The sequence below is a fragment of the Serinus canaria genome, chromosome 1A (assembly GCF_022539315.1).
Source record: "Serinus canaria isolate serCan28SL12 chromosome 1A, serCan2020, whole genome shotgun sequence".
In the NCBI taxonomy this organism is placed as follows: domain Eukaryota; kingdom Metazoa; phylum Chordata; class Aves; order Passeriformes; family Fringillidae; genus Serinus; species Serinus canaria.
The window spans coordinates 65098176-65117677 of NC_066314.1; the positions used below are offsets into that span (position 1 = coordinate 65098176).

The 19502-nt window shown below is 40.7% G+C and overlaps 1 protein-coding gene across 6 annotated transcripts in view; it reads right to left on the minus strand.

Moving 5' to 3' along the window:
- FBLN1 (fibulin 1) overlaps nucleotides 1-19502 on the minus strand; it is an 83210-nt gene that overhangs the window by 55995 nt on the left and 7713 nt on the right. For 5 of the 6 annotated variants that reach the window (XM_050984763.1, XM_050984771.1, XM_050984775.1 and 2 more), the window contains 2 exons: nucleotides 8131-8230; nucleotides 536-671 (listed from right to left, as the gene is read on the minus strand). In XM_050984763.1, the coding sequence (XP_050840720.1) occupies nucleotides 536-671; nucleotides 8131-8230 (236 nt within the window). Of the gene's footprint in view, nucleotides 1-535; nucleotides 672-8130; nucleotides 8231-19362; nucleotides 19501-19502 lie in introns of those variants that run through there. The other variant, XM_030238327.2, reaches the window with a different exon arrangement.

The following is a 19502-nucleotide window of genomic DNA, read 5'->3' on the forward strand; positions in this document are numbered from 1 at the left end:
GACCCTAGCAAGGGGCTCAGAGACCTTGGCATGGAGTCAAAACCACCTGTGCCTATGATTTTAGCCCATGGAAACAATTAGCCACAAGGGTTTGAGTAGAATGAGTAGTATAATTTGTCACAGGGTGAAAAAGTAGAATTTTGAGGATTTAGAATGGAGGTTCAAGAGGCAAGATGGAGGAATCTGGGCATGTTCTGTCCTTCTTCTTGTCCTCCATCTTCTGCAGTGATGGTGGCACTTTTGGATTGGTTTAGAGTAGAGACAGACTGTCTAACATGGGTGATAGGTAGTACATATAATTCATGGTATAAAAAGCTAACACCACCCCAAGGGCAGTCAGTGTACCACAAACCAACCTGCTGGACAGATCTCAGCAGGTCAGAGAAGGAATGTAATAGACAAGAGAAAATAAAAAACCTTGAGAAGCAGAGCTGAGGAATCTCAACTTCTTTGGTCACAGGGCTGGGAAAAAAGACTCTTTAATACCTCTGGAGCCATTTCAATCACACAAAACCTGAGATCTCTGATGTCTCACCTTGAAGTACTCGGCCTCACAGGTGGAATTTTTGGCCGTGTGAGAGTCACACTCCTCACGCGCGTTGGCAAATTCGACCCCATCGGAGCAGGACTGCTTCTCCAGCTGGCTGCGGCAGCACTGCACCTGGGTCATACTGCAGCAGCAGGGAAGAGAGGGGAGAACAGTGTCACAGATGGCTCAGGAACACATGATGCAACACTTGAGAATTAGTACTCCTACTAGTTGTGTGGAAAGGAAAGGGTTTTCTGTGGGTGGGCTGTTACAACACAAAGATATTCTCTGGGAGGAGGCAGATTGTCTGTGTGAGACAGTTAATACAGTTTCATTGCTGATCTACCTTGCAGTCTGTCCTAGCAACTTTTTTAAACTTAACCATACCTGCCTCAGGGCTCAAGGAATTCAGGGCTGCATTCTGGCATGTTTTGTGACAGCTGGTGGCTGAGACTGATGGAAGGGGGAAGTTATTGTACTTGCAGGGTCCCTTGTGGCAGGAAGGAATGATGAATCTGACTCCATGTTCTCAGAAGGCTAATTTATTATTTTATGATACTATATGATATTAAAGAATACTAAACTATACTATACTAAGGAATACAGAAAGGATACTTACAGAGGGCTAAAAAGATAATAATGAAAACTCATGACTCTTTCCAGAGTCCCGACACAGCTTGGCCCCAATTGGCCAACGAGTGAAAACAATTCACATGAAACCAACGCAACAATCACCTCTGGTAAACAATCTCCAAACACATTCCAAAGGAGCAAAACACAGAAGAAGCAAATCAGATAATTATTGTTTTCCTTTTTCTCTGAGGCTTCTCAGCTTCCCAGGAGAAAAATCCTGGGCGAAGGGATTTTTCAGGAAATATGAATGCGACAAGAAGTCAGGCACTGGATCTTGTGAAAGCTGCAATCCCACAATCCCAGTCTACCCTGGAACCTGCTGCCCCAAACCAACAGGTATGGCATGTGGAAGGAAGATCAGAGCATTGTTCTGTGGGACACCTGGAGATAATGGAAAGAAATGAAGATACCAAATGAAGGCAAAGGAGAAACAGCAGAGTGTATTGCAAGCAAGAGGAAAAGAAAGACAAGGGAAAGAAAAGTATTACAGGGCAGGGCAATGTGGAGAAGAAACAGGATAAAGTTGAGAAGGAAAATTAGTTCTGTTACACTGCTCATTAAATCATTCTATTTCATCTCAATGTCAGTAAAAAAACTGGAAATTTGTTCCTGCAGGGGAAAAAAATCTACATGAGGAGGCTTTAAACTCCTCCAGTCTGGTTGCTGCTGTCACATGAATACAAAGCCCAGGGAAGACCTTTCTCCTCTCCCCACTCTGCTTTCATGTATAAATCTGCTTTGCTGGGTGGTTTTGTGGATAAAGCTCTTTCACCACTACTTTCTGTTACAGACACTGGGAAACAGAGAAAAAATAGCCTGTACTCCTGAAAAATCCTCTATTCCACTGTTGGAAATGTGGACAATATCAGGAAGAGGAGTGGGTTAGTGGAACTGTTTAACTACAGGCTTCTCCCACCATCACCTGAGATAAATGGCTGACCATGCCTCCCCTCTGGAGGAGCTTTCCTGCTCTCCAGGAGCATGGAATGACCTTTCAGTTCCCAGGTGGTATCAGGTACTGCCTCAGCTCTAAAGCCAGGCAAAAGCAGGGGACATGTGGGTACTGAACTCAGATTATGGATCTCTGTGCATGTGGGTGAGGCCAGCTTGTCCAGATAAATTCCTGAAGGATGTATTTATTCCTATTTATTAGATGGTACATGGATCACTTACAACCCAAACCACTCTAGAATTATACAGTTCCATCATTAGTAATGATCTGACTGTGCAGTTCCCACTTGGACAAAAACAGCCATGATATTTCAATGCACAGGAACTAAAAGCCAGGATAAATTCATGAACAAATCATTCAAAAATGGACTCTAAAATCATAGCAAGAAGTTAAGCCCAGGACAGTAACTTTCTTTGGCAGGATATTTGAAGTTTTTGATATCTGATTTAGTTCCAGTTTGGAAGAATATGTAGCTTTTTTGTTGCTGAAATTCCCTCTGAAGCAGAATTTCCATTCCCTGCCCAGCTCTGGGGTGGTCTGACTTTCAGGGCTTTGGAAGCCTCTAAAAACTGAACTCCAAGCCCAAGAGTGTGGGAGCTGAGACTTTCCAGCCTCTTTACCCCTTCAGATTCTCTTGAGGAGCTAGATATGTCAGCCACAGACAAGCAAACAAATAAACAAACAAGAGCAGTCTTTCAGTAGATCTGTTTGATTCCTGGTGTGGCTTTGTTTTTTTCAAACATGAGCCAACTCTTTGAAATCTCTGAAAAACAGGCAATTTCAACCAAAACAAGAAGGTTTGTTAAAATGTTTCCCACAGCTGTATTCATAAATCATGTGGTCCACCCCAACTGAAATAAGGAATTAAACATCAATTGGATACTAGATTAAAATACCATTTGTTCATTCTGAGAACAACAACAATAAAATCACACTTCGTTGCCCAAATCCTACAGCCCAGTTGCAAATATTGCTGGAGACTCCAAACACCAGTGTGGCAGAAATGGAGACAGAAGTCCTTAAAGATGGCAGAGAAAAATGCTGGAAACACCTGCACAGTGCTGGTCTTCCCTTTCCCTCTGCACACCAACCCAGGTGCTGCTGTTGGCCAGGGATCACCAAACCAGCCAGGCAGGCTCCAGGGAGTCTGGGATGAGCAGGGTCTCTCCCTGTCTTCCCTAAGTCACAGGTGTCTCCCTGGGTGACAGCCTCAGCTAAAACCTGCTCCCTGTCTGCTCCCCAGCAAGGTGAAGGAGGCAACAGAACATTTAGATTTGTCTCTTGGTGTTACACCTTCAGGTGTACCATTAACAATAATGGACCATTAAAACATTGGTCTCTAAAAATAGAGAAAGTAAAGTAGCACCTTTCTATGAGTCTGTTTTTTTGGTTTTTTTTTAATTAGGAGTAATACTTTCAAAAAGCCAAAAGCTGTTTTTTCTTTATCTGCCTTATTTTGACTTTCAGTTAAAAAGAGAGCAGTAGAATTTTTCTGAAAATAAACAGGTATTCAAAATATGGCAGATATTGTATAACACTAAATATTGAATCTTTAGGAGCATGAGGTCTCATAAGTGATGTTCATTCAGGATATTTCAGGTAATAGCATGCATTTCTGAAGGATGAGTTTTATTCATGGCTCACTAGTGAACAAAAATCACCAAGACATTTAAAAAATCCTTATTCGTTGTTTCAGATGTTGATCTAAAAGTCATTTCACTACTACATAATTTGATTATAAATCAAGTTAAGAAATCATGTTTTATATTTTCACTTTTACTTTCTGTTAAAACTTAACCAATGTGGCTGATTTTCATGGAGGTAATTTCCAAATTAAAATCTCCACAATATTTTCACATTTATTATTCTCCTCTCGAGAGGATTCACTCCTAAACCAGCATAAATGTCATAATCATCTATTTTTAATTTCTCTTCTTTTCATAAAAGCATTAAAATTTAAGGTTTTTTTTCCTGAAAACAATGTTTTGTCAATCTACTTTCATTACCCTCTGTCTCTCTCATTCTACTTCCTTCAAGCCATGTCAGTGCTATTGACGTGTACAGTGGAAGGTCTTGGACAAAATATCAAAATCAAAAAGAATGATTTTGCAAAAACAAGCTAGGTCTTCCAGCCTTGGATTCTTCAGTGTGCATTCTTGCAACACCAGTAAATAATGCTATTCCTGGTGTAATTCCAGAAAGGCTACACATTGTAAAAGGCATGCAAATACCATATGGAGACAGATTGTTTCTGGCATGGGAATTAAGTTCATTTGTTAAGAGCTCTGTGCAGGGGAAACTCTTCACTTAGGAAGACTTATTGGACAGGTTGAGTTCCAAAATTAACTGGCAGCTCTTTCCAGCTGCCTTGATTTTAACCACACCACAAGAAAATGAATGAATGGGAAAAGACCCACTGTGATGACAGCCAGAGATATTATTCATTAAAATTCTACACTTGTATTAACTGAGTCACAGAGATAAACACTGACATTGTCCAGAGAGATAATGCAGTGAGATAAAATCACGTGTGGGGGAAGAAACCACAGTGAGAGACTGCAGACATTGGGCCCAGAGCTTTGTTTCAGCTCAAAGCTGGAGTAAGAGCAACCAGAGAACCTTTGGAACGTGTGAACTTCACACAGAGCCTGGCTCACCTTGTGCAGGACAAAAAAGTGAGTATGTCTGTAGTGTGAACCACACCACACTCAGTAGTGACACTGACACAGCTGGCTCCCTCAGGAGCCACAGGGATTTTGGGAGAAGGGCACCACAAATGTGCTGGAACCCAGAGCTGTCACCTTGTGACACAGCAGATATGAGAAGGACAGGGCTGGAAAACAACACTTTCTGTGGAAGTTATTTTCCCCTTGAGTGGGGTGGGATAGAGAAGCTGTGGTTCTGGTGGCACAGAGAAGCTGTGGCTGCCCCACCCCTGAAGTGCCCAAGGCCAGGCTGGAAAAGAGAAGGCTCTGGAGTGACACAATTGCCCCTCCAGTACCTGAAGGGAGCCTTTAGAAGAAAGATGGAGAGAGACTGTTTACAAGGGCCTGGAGTGACAGGACAAAGGGGAATGGCTTCAAAGTGACAGAAAGTAGGTTTAGACTGGATATTAGGGAGAAATTCTCTGCTGTGAGGGTGGTGAGGCCCTGGCACAGGGTGCCCAGAGAAGCTGTGGCTGCCCCAGCCCGGGAAGTGCCCAAGGGCTGGGGCAGTGTCCAAGGGCTTGGAGCAACCTGGGATAGTGGAAGGTGCCCCAGCCCCTGGCAGAGGGTGGGACTGAATGGTCTCTAAGGTCCCTTCCAACCCAAACCATTCCATGGCTCTATGATTACTATGGAGGTATTTTAAATGGTTGGGAAATGGCCAAGGGGATGCAATTCTAACTCAGTGAAGCAGTTGGTTCCTCACACAGGAGACTCTAGCAGTGCCTTCCTTTGAGGGAGGGACTGAATCTGAAGCACCACTGTTATTACAATTCTAAACAGATGATTCAAAACAAGCATGGAAATTCTTGTAAAGCATACTGGGGGAAGCACTCACACCCAGTCTTTGCACACTAACTGCAGAAAATCCCCTTTATTTCAGGAACTTGATCAAGCCTGCTCACTTCAGAATGTGTTTTCCCCTTATATTCACCAGCTAACCCTGCAAACTGAGCCTGAAACAGGCAGGGCAAACAATTCCCCCTGGCATTAAGGGATATGGCTTTCCAGCCCCCCCCCCCCCTTTTCTAGAGCACTCAAGGCAGGTGTTCAACCCTGCACTGCACTGGAGGGTCAGGGGATCCCAGCTGGGTTTAAACAACCACAGAATGCTGACATGAATGTGCCCCCAGCAGCTCCCACTTCATGCAGGACTCTGAGAAGGAACCAAGTCCTTTTGAAAATCTGTGACCAATAAGGCATCTTGTTTCTCCTTATTCTCACCTGCCTAGAACTCAGCAAGGGCAACGAACCCAGCTCTGTTCCCACCTTTGTGCAGCAGGAATAAATGCAGAATATCAGTGTCAATACCCTTAAGTGCCTGCAAAAGGAATCATTCTCCCTCAGTGCTCATTCTGGCTCCAGGTACACCACAATTATGAGCAGAGTTTGGGCCTGACATTTGTGCCTGAAATGTAATGGCAACCTAAAGTGATTTTTCTGTACCTCTCACAGAAATGCCAGTTTGCAATTATAACTGGAGTAACATAATACTGATGTTACAAAAGTGCTCCAAGGTGCCAATTTTACTTAGTCATTTTTGGAGTGAAGCCAAGCTTCATGGGAACATGCAGTCATGAAGAAATGCAACCAAACTGAGTTTATTAACTTAAGGTTTTGTCAAGAAGTAATCATACCTCTCACAGAATATGTACCTTTTATTTTATTATATAATTTTCTTAACTACATCTCAGTTATGCACAAAAGCTAGATGAATCATTAGTGAGTTTTTTCTCCAGTTCATATGAAGTCCTAGTGAGTCTCTAAAATTAAAATATTTTGAAGAATAAATTATTTGCAGCAGAATCTCAACTCACATTAATCAAACGATTATTAAATCATCAAGATACTCACTCCCAGATTGTTCAATAAACTTGGTTTCCTGTTTTTCCTGCCACAGTTTTGTCTGTAATTCTTATGACTCCTCAAGTATTTCCTAAATTGGCATTTATTTCCTATCTGTCAACTCTTCTGTGTAAGAGGCTGCTTTTGATGCCAGTATAAATGCAAAAGTGGGAAAACACAGAAAGACTTCCCTGGAAGACACATTCTGTCTGCAATAAAGATCAACTCAACCCTTCTATAATTACCTAAGGCTAAACCAAACTGCAATCCATTAAAGTAGGGGGGGAGCAAAGCAAAGTGTTTAAAATACAAATTTCTCTCAAACTACCAGTTGTTTGCCCCACTAATTAAATGTAACAAGTGCATGTAACAGCAAAAATAATGCAAACTATCATTGGCAAAAAAAAAAAAAAATACAAATGCCACCATAAGAGATGCAGTAGAATCAAAATCTTAACTAAGCATTTGCTTTCATTATTTTATTTAGTAGATCACCAAACAGAAATATCCTATCAATTCTCAGCAGAATTAAGAAGTCTGTATATTAACTGAGAGGTTCTATTTTCTACAGTCAAATACATTTCATAGAATCATAGAAACACAGAATGGTTTGGGTTGGAGGGGACCTCAAAGCTCATCTCATCCACCCATCCTGCCATGGGCACCTTCCACTATCCCAGGTTGTTCCAAGCCCTGTCCAGCCTGGCCTTGGGCACTGCCAGGGATGGGGCAGCCACAGCTTCTCTGGGCACCCTGTGCCAGGGCTCACCAGCCTCACAGGGAAGGATTTCTTCCTAACATCCAATCTAAACCTGCTCTCTGTCAGTGTGAAGCACTTGTAAATAGTCTCTCTCCATCTTCCTTGTAGGCTCCTTTCCTAAGCTGAACTAATTAGGAATCTCCTTTAATCACTCTGTGGGGGAACTTAAAGCTCAAGTCAGCTGAGGACTGCAAGACAACTACAATCCTGTGTAACACCACAGAAGGCTGCCTCACATCTGTACTTATGATTTATCCTACATAAAGTACACATATGTACTTATTCAAATCAGGGATTAGTCATGGGCAGGATCTGCTCTGTTCCTTTATAAACATTTGCCCAGATCCACAGCCAGCTTGGTGACATCCGTGCAGCCATTCTGAGGTGTCCTGACTGCAGGCAGAGCCCAAGCCCTGTGAGCAGAGCACAGGGGGAAAACCTCTCAGTAAGAGACAGTACATGCCACATAGGTCAGGGCTGGCTGGATCTGTGCTAGACTGACACCAAAAATTAAAAGGATTGGGTGAAAAGTAGGTACTGAGGAAGAACTCCCCAAGACTACATATGGAGCTGAAAAGCTGGGATATAAGAGTTGGGGGCTTTATCTTGTAAGTTAGCTCCAATACCTGCCATTCCTATGAGTATAAACTGTGTTTTAGTACATAACATATAACTATGTTTGAATAGATAACATGTAACTGTGTACCTGCATTCTCTAGACTCGGATATTAATGGCAGAGAAGCACATATCCTGTTTGTGTTTGCCCATTCAACACCCTTGTCACAGCATTCTTCCACTGACAGATCTGCAGAAATGAGGAAAGAGAGAAAAACATATTTATTACAACCTTAGTAAGTGGTATTGCATCTGCCAGTTAAAAAAGCCCAACCAAACACCAGCAAGTCAGTTTTTCCCTCCCTGATTACACACACAGGACAGGGCACCCATGCAAAAAGCAGCCATGGCCAAAGCAAGCACCTGTCAGCACCATGCAATAAAGCCCAGTGCTGGAGGTTTTCCTTTCCTGGTGAGGCAAAGTGCATTTTCCCCTAACATTCCACACAAAGACACAGCTTAGGGACTGATACCCAGGCAGAAACCAGTTCAGATAGTCCTGCCAAATAAAAGGATCTTTGGGATTGCACTCCTTTATTATCAAAACAAGCAGCAGCAATAAGCAACCTTTTCAAATCCTGAAGAATACAGGATAAATTGAATACCTGATATGAAAAACAAATGAAACAAATTACAAGCAAATTTGCAGAACTATTTTTTCCCTGAGGTTATTATCTGTTAGTCTGTTTTCAATATTTTACTCCGAAGTATGTCCGTGCAGATGCAAAAGTACTGTAGAGAGGAACAAAAAGGTATATGGCATTTTGATCACTTAACATTTGAAAGAAAAATTAATCCTGTTACCAACTTATACCAACACTGAAACTAAGGGGAACTACCCCAAAGACCATTATTTGTGTGGAGTATATTTTTGCAAGCTTCTAATGTAATAAAACTGAATACTGTTAATGAACTGACAAGCACTACGGGTTTGCTTCATGTTCCAAGTGCAAAAGTTCACTGCACAGCAGGTGTATCAGAACTTGGAATAAAACAGGAGTCACACTTTACTATTGTTTTGTAGCCTGAACACTGAACAGCTCCTTGTGTAACAAATATGCAAACTATGTAAAAAAAAAAACCCTATCTGGTTCTCCAGAGGAACAGCTTTCTAATGATTTCTCTCTGTTTCCTAAGGTTTTTGACTGATGGCCCTGACAGGTTTCACCCACAAGTGCTGAGGGAGAGGGGTGATGACATTGCCAGGTTACACACAATGATCTTGGAGCTCAGGGTGCATGAGAGGAGTTCTGAAGGATGAAGGAGAACAAGTGCCTCCCTGACTTCAAGAAGGACAAGAGAGAAGATCTGGGGAACTACAAGCTGGTCAACCTCTTACAGCTTCATAGAATCATTCAGGTTGGAAAAGATCTCTGAGATCATCCAGGAGTTCACATGTGGGCAAGGCAAGAGCAGATGAAAACACACAGAGAAGGTAACTCCCTCCAGTAATTCAGGGCTTTTTTTGCAGGGAGCAACCTCTATTCCCAACTAGTGATTATAATTCAAAGCAAAAATTAGAAAGAGTTAAGTGAGATTTTAGGATGCACCAGTCATTTTGAGGTCAGTACTCTTAAGGCAGTTATCAATTCTATAGTGCAAAGCTCTGTAGTTTTGCACAGAATTCTGGCTTTCCCTGCTTAGCAAAGACTACATCAAAACAAAAAATGTGTAAAGAAAGATTAGGAGGATGATCAGGGGAATCAAAGTCCTGCTAAATAAGGAGAAACTGGGATAAACAGACCATTTTAGGCACAGATAAGTAAGCCTGTGAAAGGACATGGTTCCTGTCAACAAAAATTGCAGTATTACAGTATTATTACAGTAAGCAACAATCAAAATTATTGGATCAAGTAAAGCAAACATGCTTTAGCAAGAAAAATGCAATTCTAAGTTTAATGATAGTGTTGGTTTGTAAGAATACTCTGTATTCTATGACCCAGGTCATTCTTCTAGTCTTACCCAAAATAATGGTCAAAATTCTGTCATTACTAAGTCAAGGCAATATTTCTCTTGAATCCCTCAGTGTGTCCAGAAATTATGCCAGTGACTGAAAGCTAAGTGCAATTTATAATGCTTTGGATTAAACCAGTCTAGTTAATAAAACTCTGCCTGAAATCCATGCATTTGTGTCTAAGCTCTTCTTTGGGCATAGGGACCCTGTCTGGGACCCTCCAGCTGACAAACATCATATGCATCAAATTTCATACAAAGCATTACAAATAACCTTCTTTTTAGTGCTGCTGTCTGCAATCAATCTTAAGTGTGTTGAAAAATGATACACATTTAACTGAAATGCAGAGCTGGCTGCAGGTTTTTGCAGGGCTTTGTACATATGAGTCTCTAGCCACGTTCCTCCCCAGAAGGACAATCCCTGGCTCTGGACCCCAGCTCTTCCCTCCAAGCTCTGGCAACACATCTCTACTCCAACCAAATAACCCAAGAATTTAAAGCAGGCCAAGCTCAGCCTAAAGGAGCTGCATCCAAGCAAAGAAGGATCATGGAGAGTTTGTTAAAGGAGAACTGGGGTCCAGGCCCATTGTTTTTGGTGACATCACAATTCATATCCTCTAAAGATCCTGCCAGACATCTCCTGAGAATAGAGGGAAGTGAAAAACAAGCAGTAAAAAAAAAGCACTCCACCCTTAAGGCCATTCTTCTAAAACGTAACAATTAAACAGTGAAAAACATTTCTCTTGGCTTTGCAGTTTGGTTTGAAAATGGCAGTTCATGGGCAAATCCCTGCTCTTTCAAAATCTCAAAGTGTGTGTCTCACATAATAGGCGTCAACTTCGGATTGCCCTGGCAGTGATTCCATGTGGGCACTAAGAGTTGCTAATAAGTATATAGAAACAGGACAGAATTACCACCTCCCAGCTGCAGTTCTGTTGCTGATTCAGCTGTACACACATGTGCACGTTCATGTGGCTCCCAGTTGGAAATCGTTGTGCAAAAAGTTCATTCTGGGGCTATTTGTGCCTTCTTGCACCTTCTTCAGGGGACCAAGAGCACAGAAGGGCTGTGGCCTCTCTGCAGCCTCTCCTAACTATGACTTGGTACTGCAGGGTGGGCAAACAATCAGGCAGTGGGAAGGACAAGGTAGAAACTACTCTGATTATGACATCTCAAGGCATCTCACTGAAAAAATGTGGGTTTTTTTTCCTTGACTGTAACCACATCTCTTACTTCAGCTGGTGAGCTCCTGGCACACCTCAGACCTGCAGTGCCAAGCAGGAAGAACAGCACTGCTCCACTGAACCTGGTGCTCCTTCAGCAATTTTGCCAAGTGCACAATGCTTCAAGCAAATCAGCCAGAGAAACCTCAGGCCTTCTAAAAACAATGCTGTTATAGGAAATGCTGATGCCATCATCTGTGTTCAGATTAAAAGTGCCCTTTTGTTGTCATTTTATTGCAGGGGTTCCATACTGTTGTCTCCTTATTCCAAAAGTTTCACACCTTCTTGGTGTTTCTCAGGGGCAGCTCCTCAGAGCACTGACTCTTTCTTCTCCACAAAGCAGCCAAATGACTCCAGTTCCCTTCTCAACCAGCCACCCCACTCTTTTATAGCACTCTTCTTCTCACTGGTTACAGCTGTGGCCTGTTAAAGTCAGGCCTGTTCCCAATCTTTGATAATTGGCCCAGCTGTAACTCCTTAGGGGGAAGATTCCTTTCTACACTATCTTTATTTTCTTATATTCTATCCCCCTACACCCTTTTATTTGGAGGGAGAAACCCTACAGGAAAGTTGTAACATGCAAGAACACAGCGTCAGATCCATTTTGTAAAACTGAGGAATGCTGATTCAGCTTTCTGGCATCACAAGACAGAAAAATATGAGGCTAAACCAGAGCTCTGTTAATAGGGGAGCAGGCTAACTTCCTTTTCATCAGATACAGTAATTTTACATGCTTACTGATTTGTTCAGAAAATCCCAGGTTTATTTTGGACAAAATCCAATACAGCTTTATCACCATTTTGCTCCTGTACAAAAGTATGTGCAGCAGAGCATCCAAAAGAACTTGAGCTCTGTTAGAGTGGTAACAGCAAGGATGCCTGTCCTAGTGGACACCTGGAGTATGTTGGATTGTGAGAGAGATTTCAGGAGTCTTGGGAAGGAGACAGCAGAAACACAGCTGGAACTAAGTCCTCTAATTTTACAAAGTATGTCATCAAGAAAATCTATCAGATAGGGCATGATTAAGGTAAAAAATATTCAAACATTATGTGTGCATGATGCATTCACATGCTGGTTCAGAACTATGTTTACACAGACATGATGTGTAGAAGAAAATGTTGTTTTAAGAGAAGGATTTTTTAACAGGATTGCCATAACTTGTGGGAGTTCAAAGCAAGAAATGAGGTTAATATCTGCATAACCTTAGACTTCTGTGATGCAATAGTTGCTTATTCAGCTGCTGCAGTGAATATTTTTTGCAAAAGAAAGATAAGCTGAAGAATGCAAAAAAGCATGATTCCTGGAATGAGAAACCCTGAATTGTCTCTTTTGCAAATGAAAAGCAGGAGTAAAAAGAACTGGATAAATTTCATAGCACGAGCATTCCAGCTACACCAAAAAGGGAGATTTTTTTTAGGTAACAAACTACAACAGCAGTTATTCTCCACTGTTGCCTCTATTGGAAAGACCCACAGACACTCCAGGATTGGATGGCTGCTCATTACTGATCTGTGGAACAGTTATCAACCTGATGGTGAAACCAAACCAAAGTGACACCTGAGCCTAGGTGGGCTCACCAGGCCAGTGCCAGTCAGGGTTGCCTGTTCTTCAGGGCAGGCAATGATGTGACCCTCAAACTCCTTGATTTCCCAGCCCACACAGCCAGCTGTAGTTGGGTATAGATTTGGAAGTGAATCCAGGTCAAGGAGTCAAAATCACACCTTCTTATTAAGATGTTCATAACCCTTTAAGCACATGAATTGATTAGGTTTGCAAAATGTGGTGCAGATCTTGCCCTTCACTCAGTTTACTCTGTAAGAGGTTCAGCACTGTGGAATGTGAGAAAACAAAACATGATCATCACTTCTCAGCACAGGAGGATACAGGCAACAGACAGACTCTGTGAGAGCTCAGCACTTATCCAACATGTTTCAGTAACAGTAGGTCATGCAGAATTTTTGGAACTTGTGATTACAACAGGCACACACTGGTTTAGGTTTGAGTAAGAAAATCACTTTCAACAGTCACTGTGTGCCTTTCTGATAAAGCCTTTCTTGTCCTGTCCAGAAAACTCTCTCACTAGTGATGCTCATTCATCTAACTGCCAGCTGGATAAAAACTCCAAATCTACTTACAGAATTTGATCCTCAGACTGACAGACTGGTCAGCCACAATACTCAAAAATCACATTCTTTGTCTTCCAATCTCCCTTACATCTGCATTCTCACACAACTACAGCAACTGCATATCCCTTTAACCAAGGCTCCCCTCTGCTCAACATTCAGGGCAAACAAAGTGTGCTTGGCCTGGTCTGCTACACCAAATTAATTCCTCATGAACAGTGACACTAGGCTGTTATCAGGTGGACAAACTCAGCTGCTTCTGTAGCAGGGACAACAGTGCTGGCAGCTGGGATGTGTACTCTTGATTTTTTCCTTTTCTTACAACAAACTGGAAATGCTGCCTTTGGCAATGCAAACAAACTCTGGCTGGCCTCTTAAGGTGCTGAATAGACCTGGAGACATGTTTAGACAAGATGGAAGCCAGCTGACTTCAAAAGTCCAACTGGTAATAGACTAACATGACACACACAGCTTTGCTCATCTTTATATTGTGTGTAAACCTAGGAATTGGGCACACACAGCAGGGGAAAGGGGGAAGAAGTCCTGAAATCATGAAAAGGAAAGATGTACAACAGAAAATCTGGGCCCATGATTCCCTGAAACAAATAGTTTGAACCAGTAGTAGAGGAGAAAAGCAGGAGAGCATTGCCATTCTTCATCTGAGACAAGGTGAGTATGTGATGGATCTCTTCAGAATGGAGGGGGAATGAAGATGCCCCTCTTCCATTTTGTATGAAAAGAAAGAAGCAAAGTGAATAGAAGCTTTTCTTCTTCTGCAGAGAAGTGCTGGTTCACCTTTAGACTGGGCACACAGAGCAGGGGAATCAAATGTTCATCAAATACCCCAAAACACTGATGGGGTACAATGAACAGACACAGCTGAACTGTGGCCCTAGATCTGTGCACAGTAAGACTTTCTTGGTCCTTCTACTCAGTTGTTCTTACAGACTCCCTTAAAGACTAAGACAGCCTGAATTTCCTAATAAAAGCATAACACTTGGAGCCAGGACACTCTCTCCTAACACCCACAGCAGCAGGGGCCAGGAGGAATTCTCCAATGGATTTGCTGTAGGATGCAAGGCTGTGTTCCTCACCACCTGTCCCTTTCCTGTCCTGCTCAGTCCCTCAAAGAGGATTTGGGAGTTTGGGCTCCTCTCCTGCAAGTATGAGGAGGTTTATGGGCTGATAGACAATCACTCACCAACTCACACAGAGCTAAAAAATACTACATCCTCTCCAAACATGTTTAAAGTATTTGAACCTTTACTTTCAGATTGATTCTCAGCTGAGGGTAATTATTTCAGGACAGCTGAAATCACTGAAGAAGCCCAGTTAACACAGTAACTAAAGCAGCAGCACCCTAAAGGAAATGCCTGGTATGTTAGTGTGTTTTGTGGTTGGTTTGAAAACAGCCAGCATTTTACTGGAAATTATTTAGGTCTGGAGAACACTCATTTATAGGGAATGTGACTCTGGTAGCACCAGCAATGGCCATCACACAACTAGGGGGATTTTTCAGATACAGCCAAACCTCATTTTATGAGATATCTGTGTGCTGTTTATAAAACAAGTTCTTAAAACCTTCCATGGCAATAGCTGGTGATGAGGACAGGCCTGAAGGAGGCAAAGCTATGGTGCAACACCCATTATGTCCTTAGTGGGGAAAGCACATTCTGCTTTACTGCAGAGTTTATATTATGCCTTGGGTCTAAAGAAAAATCTTCCTAAAAGTAGGCAGCTGGCTACTAAAAAATTAGAAAAGACAACTCCATCTATTGCAGGAATAAGGCATCTTAGATATATATATATATATATATATATAGAGAGAGAGAGAGAGAGAGAGATATATATAGATATATATATACACATATATATATATATATTTATATCTCAAAATATCAGAAGAGATAATGATATAGAAGGCCTCAGGAGGTTATCTTGCCTTACTCACTACTTTCAGGGAGACCTGATAAAATTCAATCACTTGTGGGCAGAGCTCTTTGCAGTTGTTTAAAATCAGTACCAAGGGAGGCTGATTCCCAAACTTGTCCAGGCAATCTGCTCTTGTGCTCCAAGATCTCATACATTCAGCATCAACAGAAATTTTTTTTGATAATTTATTACCTCACTGTTCACTCCAAAAGCTCATTTCAATTCATTCTTTTGTTATTACCTCTTAAACACCTAACCTTTTGTGTACCTGAAGACTGCTCCTCCCTGAGGATGCCTTTCTTGGGAACAAATTAATACCTGTTTTTTCATCTTTCTGGATAGGTTATTTTTTGGGCTTCCATGAAGAGGCTGAAGATCAAAAGACAGTAAGACTGGAAGAATAAAGACTGTTCTGAAAATTTCTAGAAGATATGAAAGCGTTGAGAGAAACTTGGAGTCCACTGAATCAGCATTGTGTAAACAGCTTAGAATGTGTAATTTCTGTCCCAGACTTTACATACTCACAAGAACATGAAAAAAGATGGTGCATACACAGGTGGACTAAGGAACCCAGACTCACCAAGATGACATGGAAGGACATACAAAAAAAGACTCATAACTGGAAGAACTGCTACGGCTCTGCCTGACAAAGGCATGCTAAACTTTGCCCTTCACTTTTCACCCGTGAGAAAATCATGCAAATAATGAAATAAACTCACAGGAAAAAGTGCCAAATCAGGCATTCTTGTTTAAGAGCAAATTTTTATCTTCTCTTGATTTCTCATTTCAAATAATGAAAAATTGTGTGATTAGAAATTTTTATTAAAATTAACCTATTGCTAGTCCTGTTCATTTGTATAAAGGCCATGACCCCAAATGTACTGCAGTAAAAAGACAGTCTTTAGGTAGATCTTGAACAGTTTTGATCTCAGTCCAAGTATAGGTGTACATCTAAAATAAAGCTACTTAAATAAGGATATGGGAATGTGACAGAGCAGCACATCTCAAAATACTGAACATATATGCTCAAGCATTTCTATTGCCATAAAATTATTTCTATCTATATTGCTATTCCTGTAAAATGATTACAGGAAAAACATTTTCACACTGGGATGTCTGTATTTTTATCTGACTAGAAAATTAATAATAGTAACTATGCTTTTATATACTGCTAAAGTAAAATGTAGCTACTCTGTAGGCAGCATGTTTACTGCTGAATATAAAAAATGATGGACAATGATGAAAGATTGTGATATTCTAGTATTGCCATATTTAAAGAATAGTCAGGAAACACTGAGCAGATGGGATAAAATTTATAGCACAATGGGTCAAGGTTCAAATGTGGAAGGAACCACAGACTTAACAGAGCAGGAGGAAAATACAGATCCTTTTTTTGCATATATACAGCAATGCTTCAGGGAAGGTTTTATTTTAGAGAAAACATTACCAGAACTCTTACACGAGACTTTCCTAATTTTGCAATTATCTATCCTGAGCCACAAATCAGTATCTATCTCTCCCAGATTCTCTTACTAAGCATTTATATTAAAAGTACTCAGTACCTGAAATTCAGTCAGTGACAAGAGCAAAATGACTACAGCATTTCCAATGAGTGTAGTGCAAGTAGCATTTGCACATTATATCCTTCCAAAGCTTCCTAAATCCTTGGAAACACCCTAAAAAGCTGGAATATACCATGCAAAGTATTTCTACATTTGTACACTACAGCACTGATAAAAAAAGATCTTTTCTGGTACTGCTTTCTTTATTACTAAGATTAAAGTGTCAATGCAGATTTTGACTAGACTGACAACCAAACAATTTACTGGGGAACATAGTGCACCCTTGTGCAGCATTGCTCATTTGTGGTGCTACCACAACCCAGAAAACAATACTTCCTACACCTATGTACTCAGTACCCAAAACTACATCAGCTTTCTTTGAATGAAAATGTAACAGTAATTTGATTAACTGAAAAGAGTATGACTGAAAATCCCTGAGAATCTTGACATTTATTTTCTTCTTAAGATACAGCAGCACATACTCCAATCCCAAAAGGCAATTTCTCAAAACTTTTAAGTCTGAAGTAGTTTATAATAGGTACAAATCAGAGACAAAGTACTCCTTAGTGCTGGGGGGAAATAGAAATGTTGCTTGCTTTAAAATGTGAACAGAAGAAACTTAATGAACTGCCTTAGCCTAAGATTTGTTGGTATACTGAGGAGAGTACAAGCATGGGAGATGCTTAAGACATGCTGCATCCTGCTGATCAGAGAAGACTTTCAACACAATTTGTTCTGGGCTGTCCTCTGTCTCACCAGAGGATGAGTAACCTTGCCAAGTCTGATAAACATGACTGTCACATTTTCCCCCTCAATGTACACTCTGTCACTGTAAATTACCCCATATATCATCTTAGTACGTCCTTGTCTACTCCTTCTCCACTTACTTGACATTATTCTGAGCATCTCTAAGCTGATTTTTATTCAAAAATATCATGGCCAGTAATTCTAGCCATTTTTCTGGAACTCTTCACTGATCTGTACTGACTTTTTCTCCCCTTTTTAGGCTTTTTACTTGTTGTGGCTTCTTCCTATGTTTTCTCTCTTGCTCCTGACAACTCCTTCATGGATTTCTTTGCAGACAATTTTTCTATTCTTTCTTATCCTGAAATTTTCTTCACCTTCTGCTTCCACTTCTACATCTTATCTTGGAGCAATGCTATCCAGCCTTCCAATTTAATTGTGAGATGACTTAACTATTAAAATCTCACTCCTGGCCTGTCTCCTTCCATCAAATCACAAAAACACGAGTGCCTAACATTTCCAGAGTGCTCACAAAACTCCTGCCTATTTTGGCTACAATTACCTGCTTACTTTGTTATTTCTTAACTTCAGTCATTTTCTTTGCTTCCTGAAACAGCCAACCATCACTTTCTGCTACATTTTCACAAAAGCTTCTGTTCATTTATCTCTTTCCTACTAACCCACTCTGTGTTACCATTGAAATTCTTGTCTGTGCCCTGAAGTTGTTTTATTTGGATTTCAGCTCTCTCTTTCTTGACCTTCTCTGTTTCAGCCCCTTTTATTCTCTACAGATACTTTACAAATCAAGTAAACCCAGATTCTCTGCTTACTGAATTCATTTTACCACCTACTTCTTTAGAAGTATCCATAACTCAAAAAGCCAAATTCAAAATCTTTCATGGTCCCAGTTAACTCTTTCAGTCAAGTCCCAGAGGGCTAAAGCCCATCTTTCATTTCAGAAAATAGGAATAGAAGTATTGTAGAACAAGTTGGTCTTAACACAACTATTTATTGAAAACACATGTAAAATTGATATGAAACTTGCAGAATGGGCTAAAGTAGGATGACAAATAACTAACTTTTGAAAATGCATTGACCTACTCTCAGATAATGCCTGAAACCTAACAGAACAATATAAATATACTGCAGTAACTTGATAAGCTGGTTTATGGGGGTTTCTCTTGGATTTCACTAACACGTCTGCTTTCAATTACACGGATGAAAAACAAAGAGCTTTAACATCTTGCTCTTCTCCTGATTGCAATAAAATGTCACTTATGAAAATGGCCTCTTAAAACAAAACTCAACTAAAAACTCAGCTAAAAACTAATTTAGAGGTAGCACTCATGTTTTAGAATTGGTAGTATGTGATTTTTTTGGGGCAGATTTATCTATGGTAACATACAAGAAAGCAGATTCAGCCTTTTATGTGTCCTACCCCCACCCATATACTTCTTATAAATGTACTGTTATAAAAGCACATGTAAAAATCATAATCTTAAAATAAAACTCATTCCACAAAGTCAGTGGAACATTTTTTTTATTACAACAGTAAGCTTCCCCTGAATAGACATGCTTCCAGATGTTTAGTGAGTTAAAACTGTGCCTGTAGTACCAGGATGTGCCAAAGAGAGAGCTGCAGGATGAACTATTAATACACTGACTGGCCATGGTGATGGAATTAATCTTCTTCATTCTATGGTAGTTGATAGGTGTTAAATAATGCAGTGTTTACAGTAAAACAAAGTTGCATCATGAAATGTTTTAAGGTTTTAAGATCCTTACTCTTGCAAAGAAGAATGTCCACACCCTACATTAATGTGCACTGGGCAGTTCTCCTGAAGGCAGTCTCTTCAGTTTCTTCAGAATGAAGACTTTAAGAGCTGCTGTTGATTTGATGATTCATTAGGAAAGAAAAGCAATTA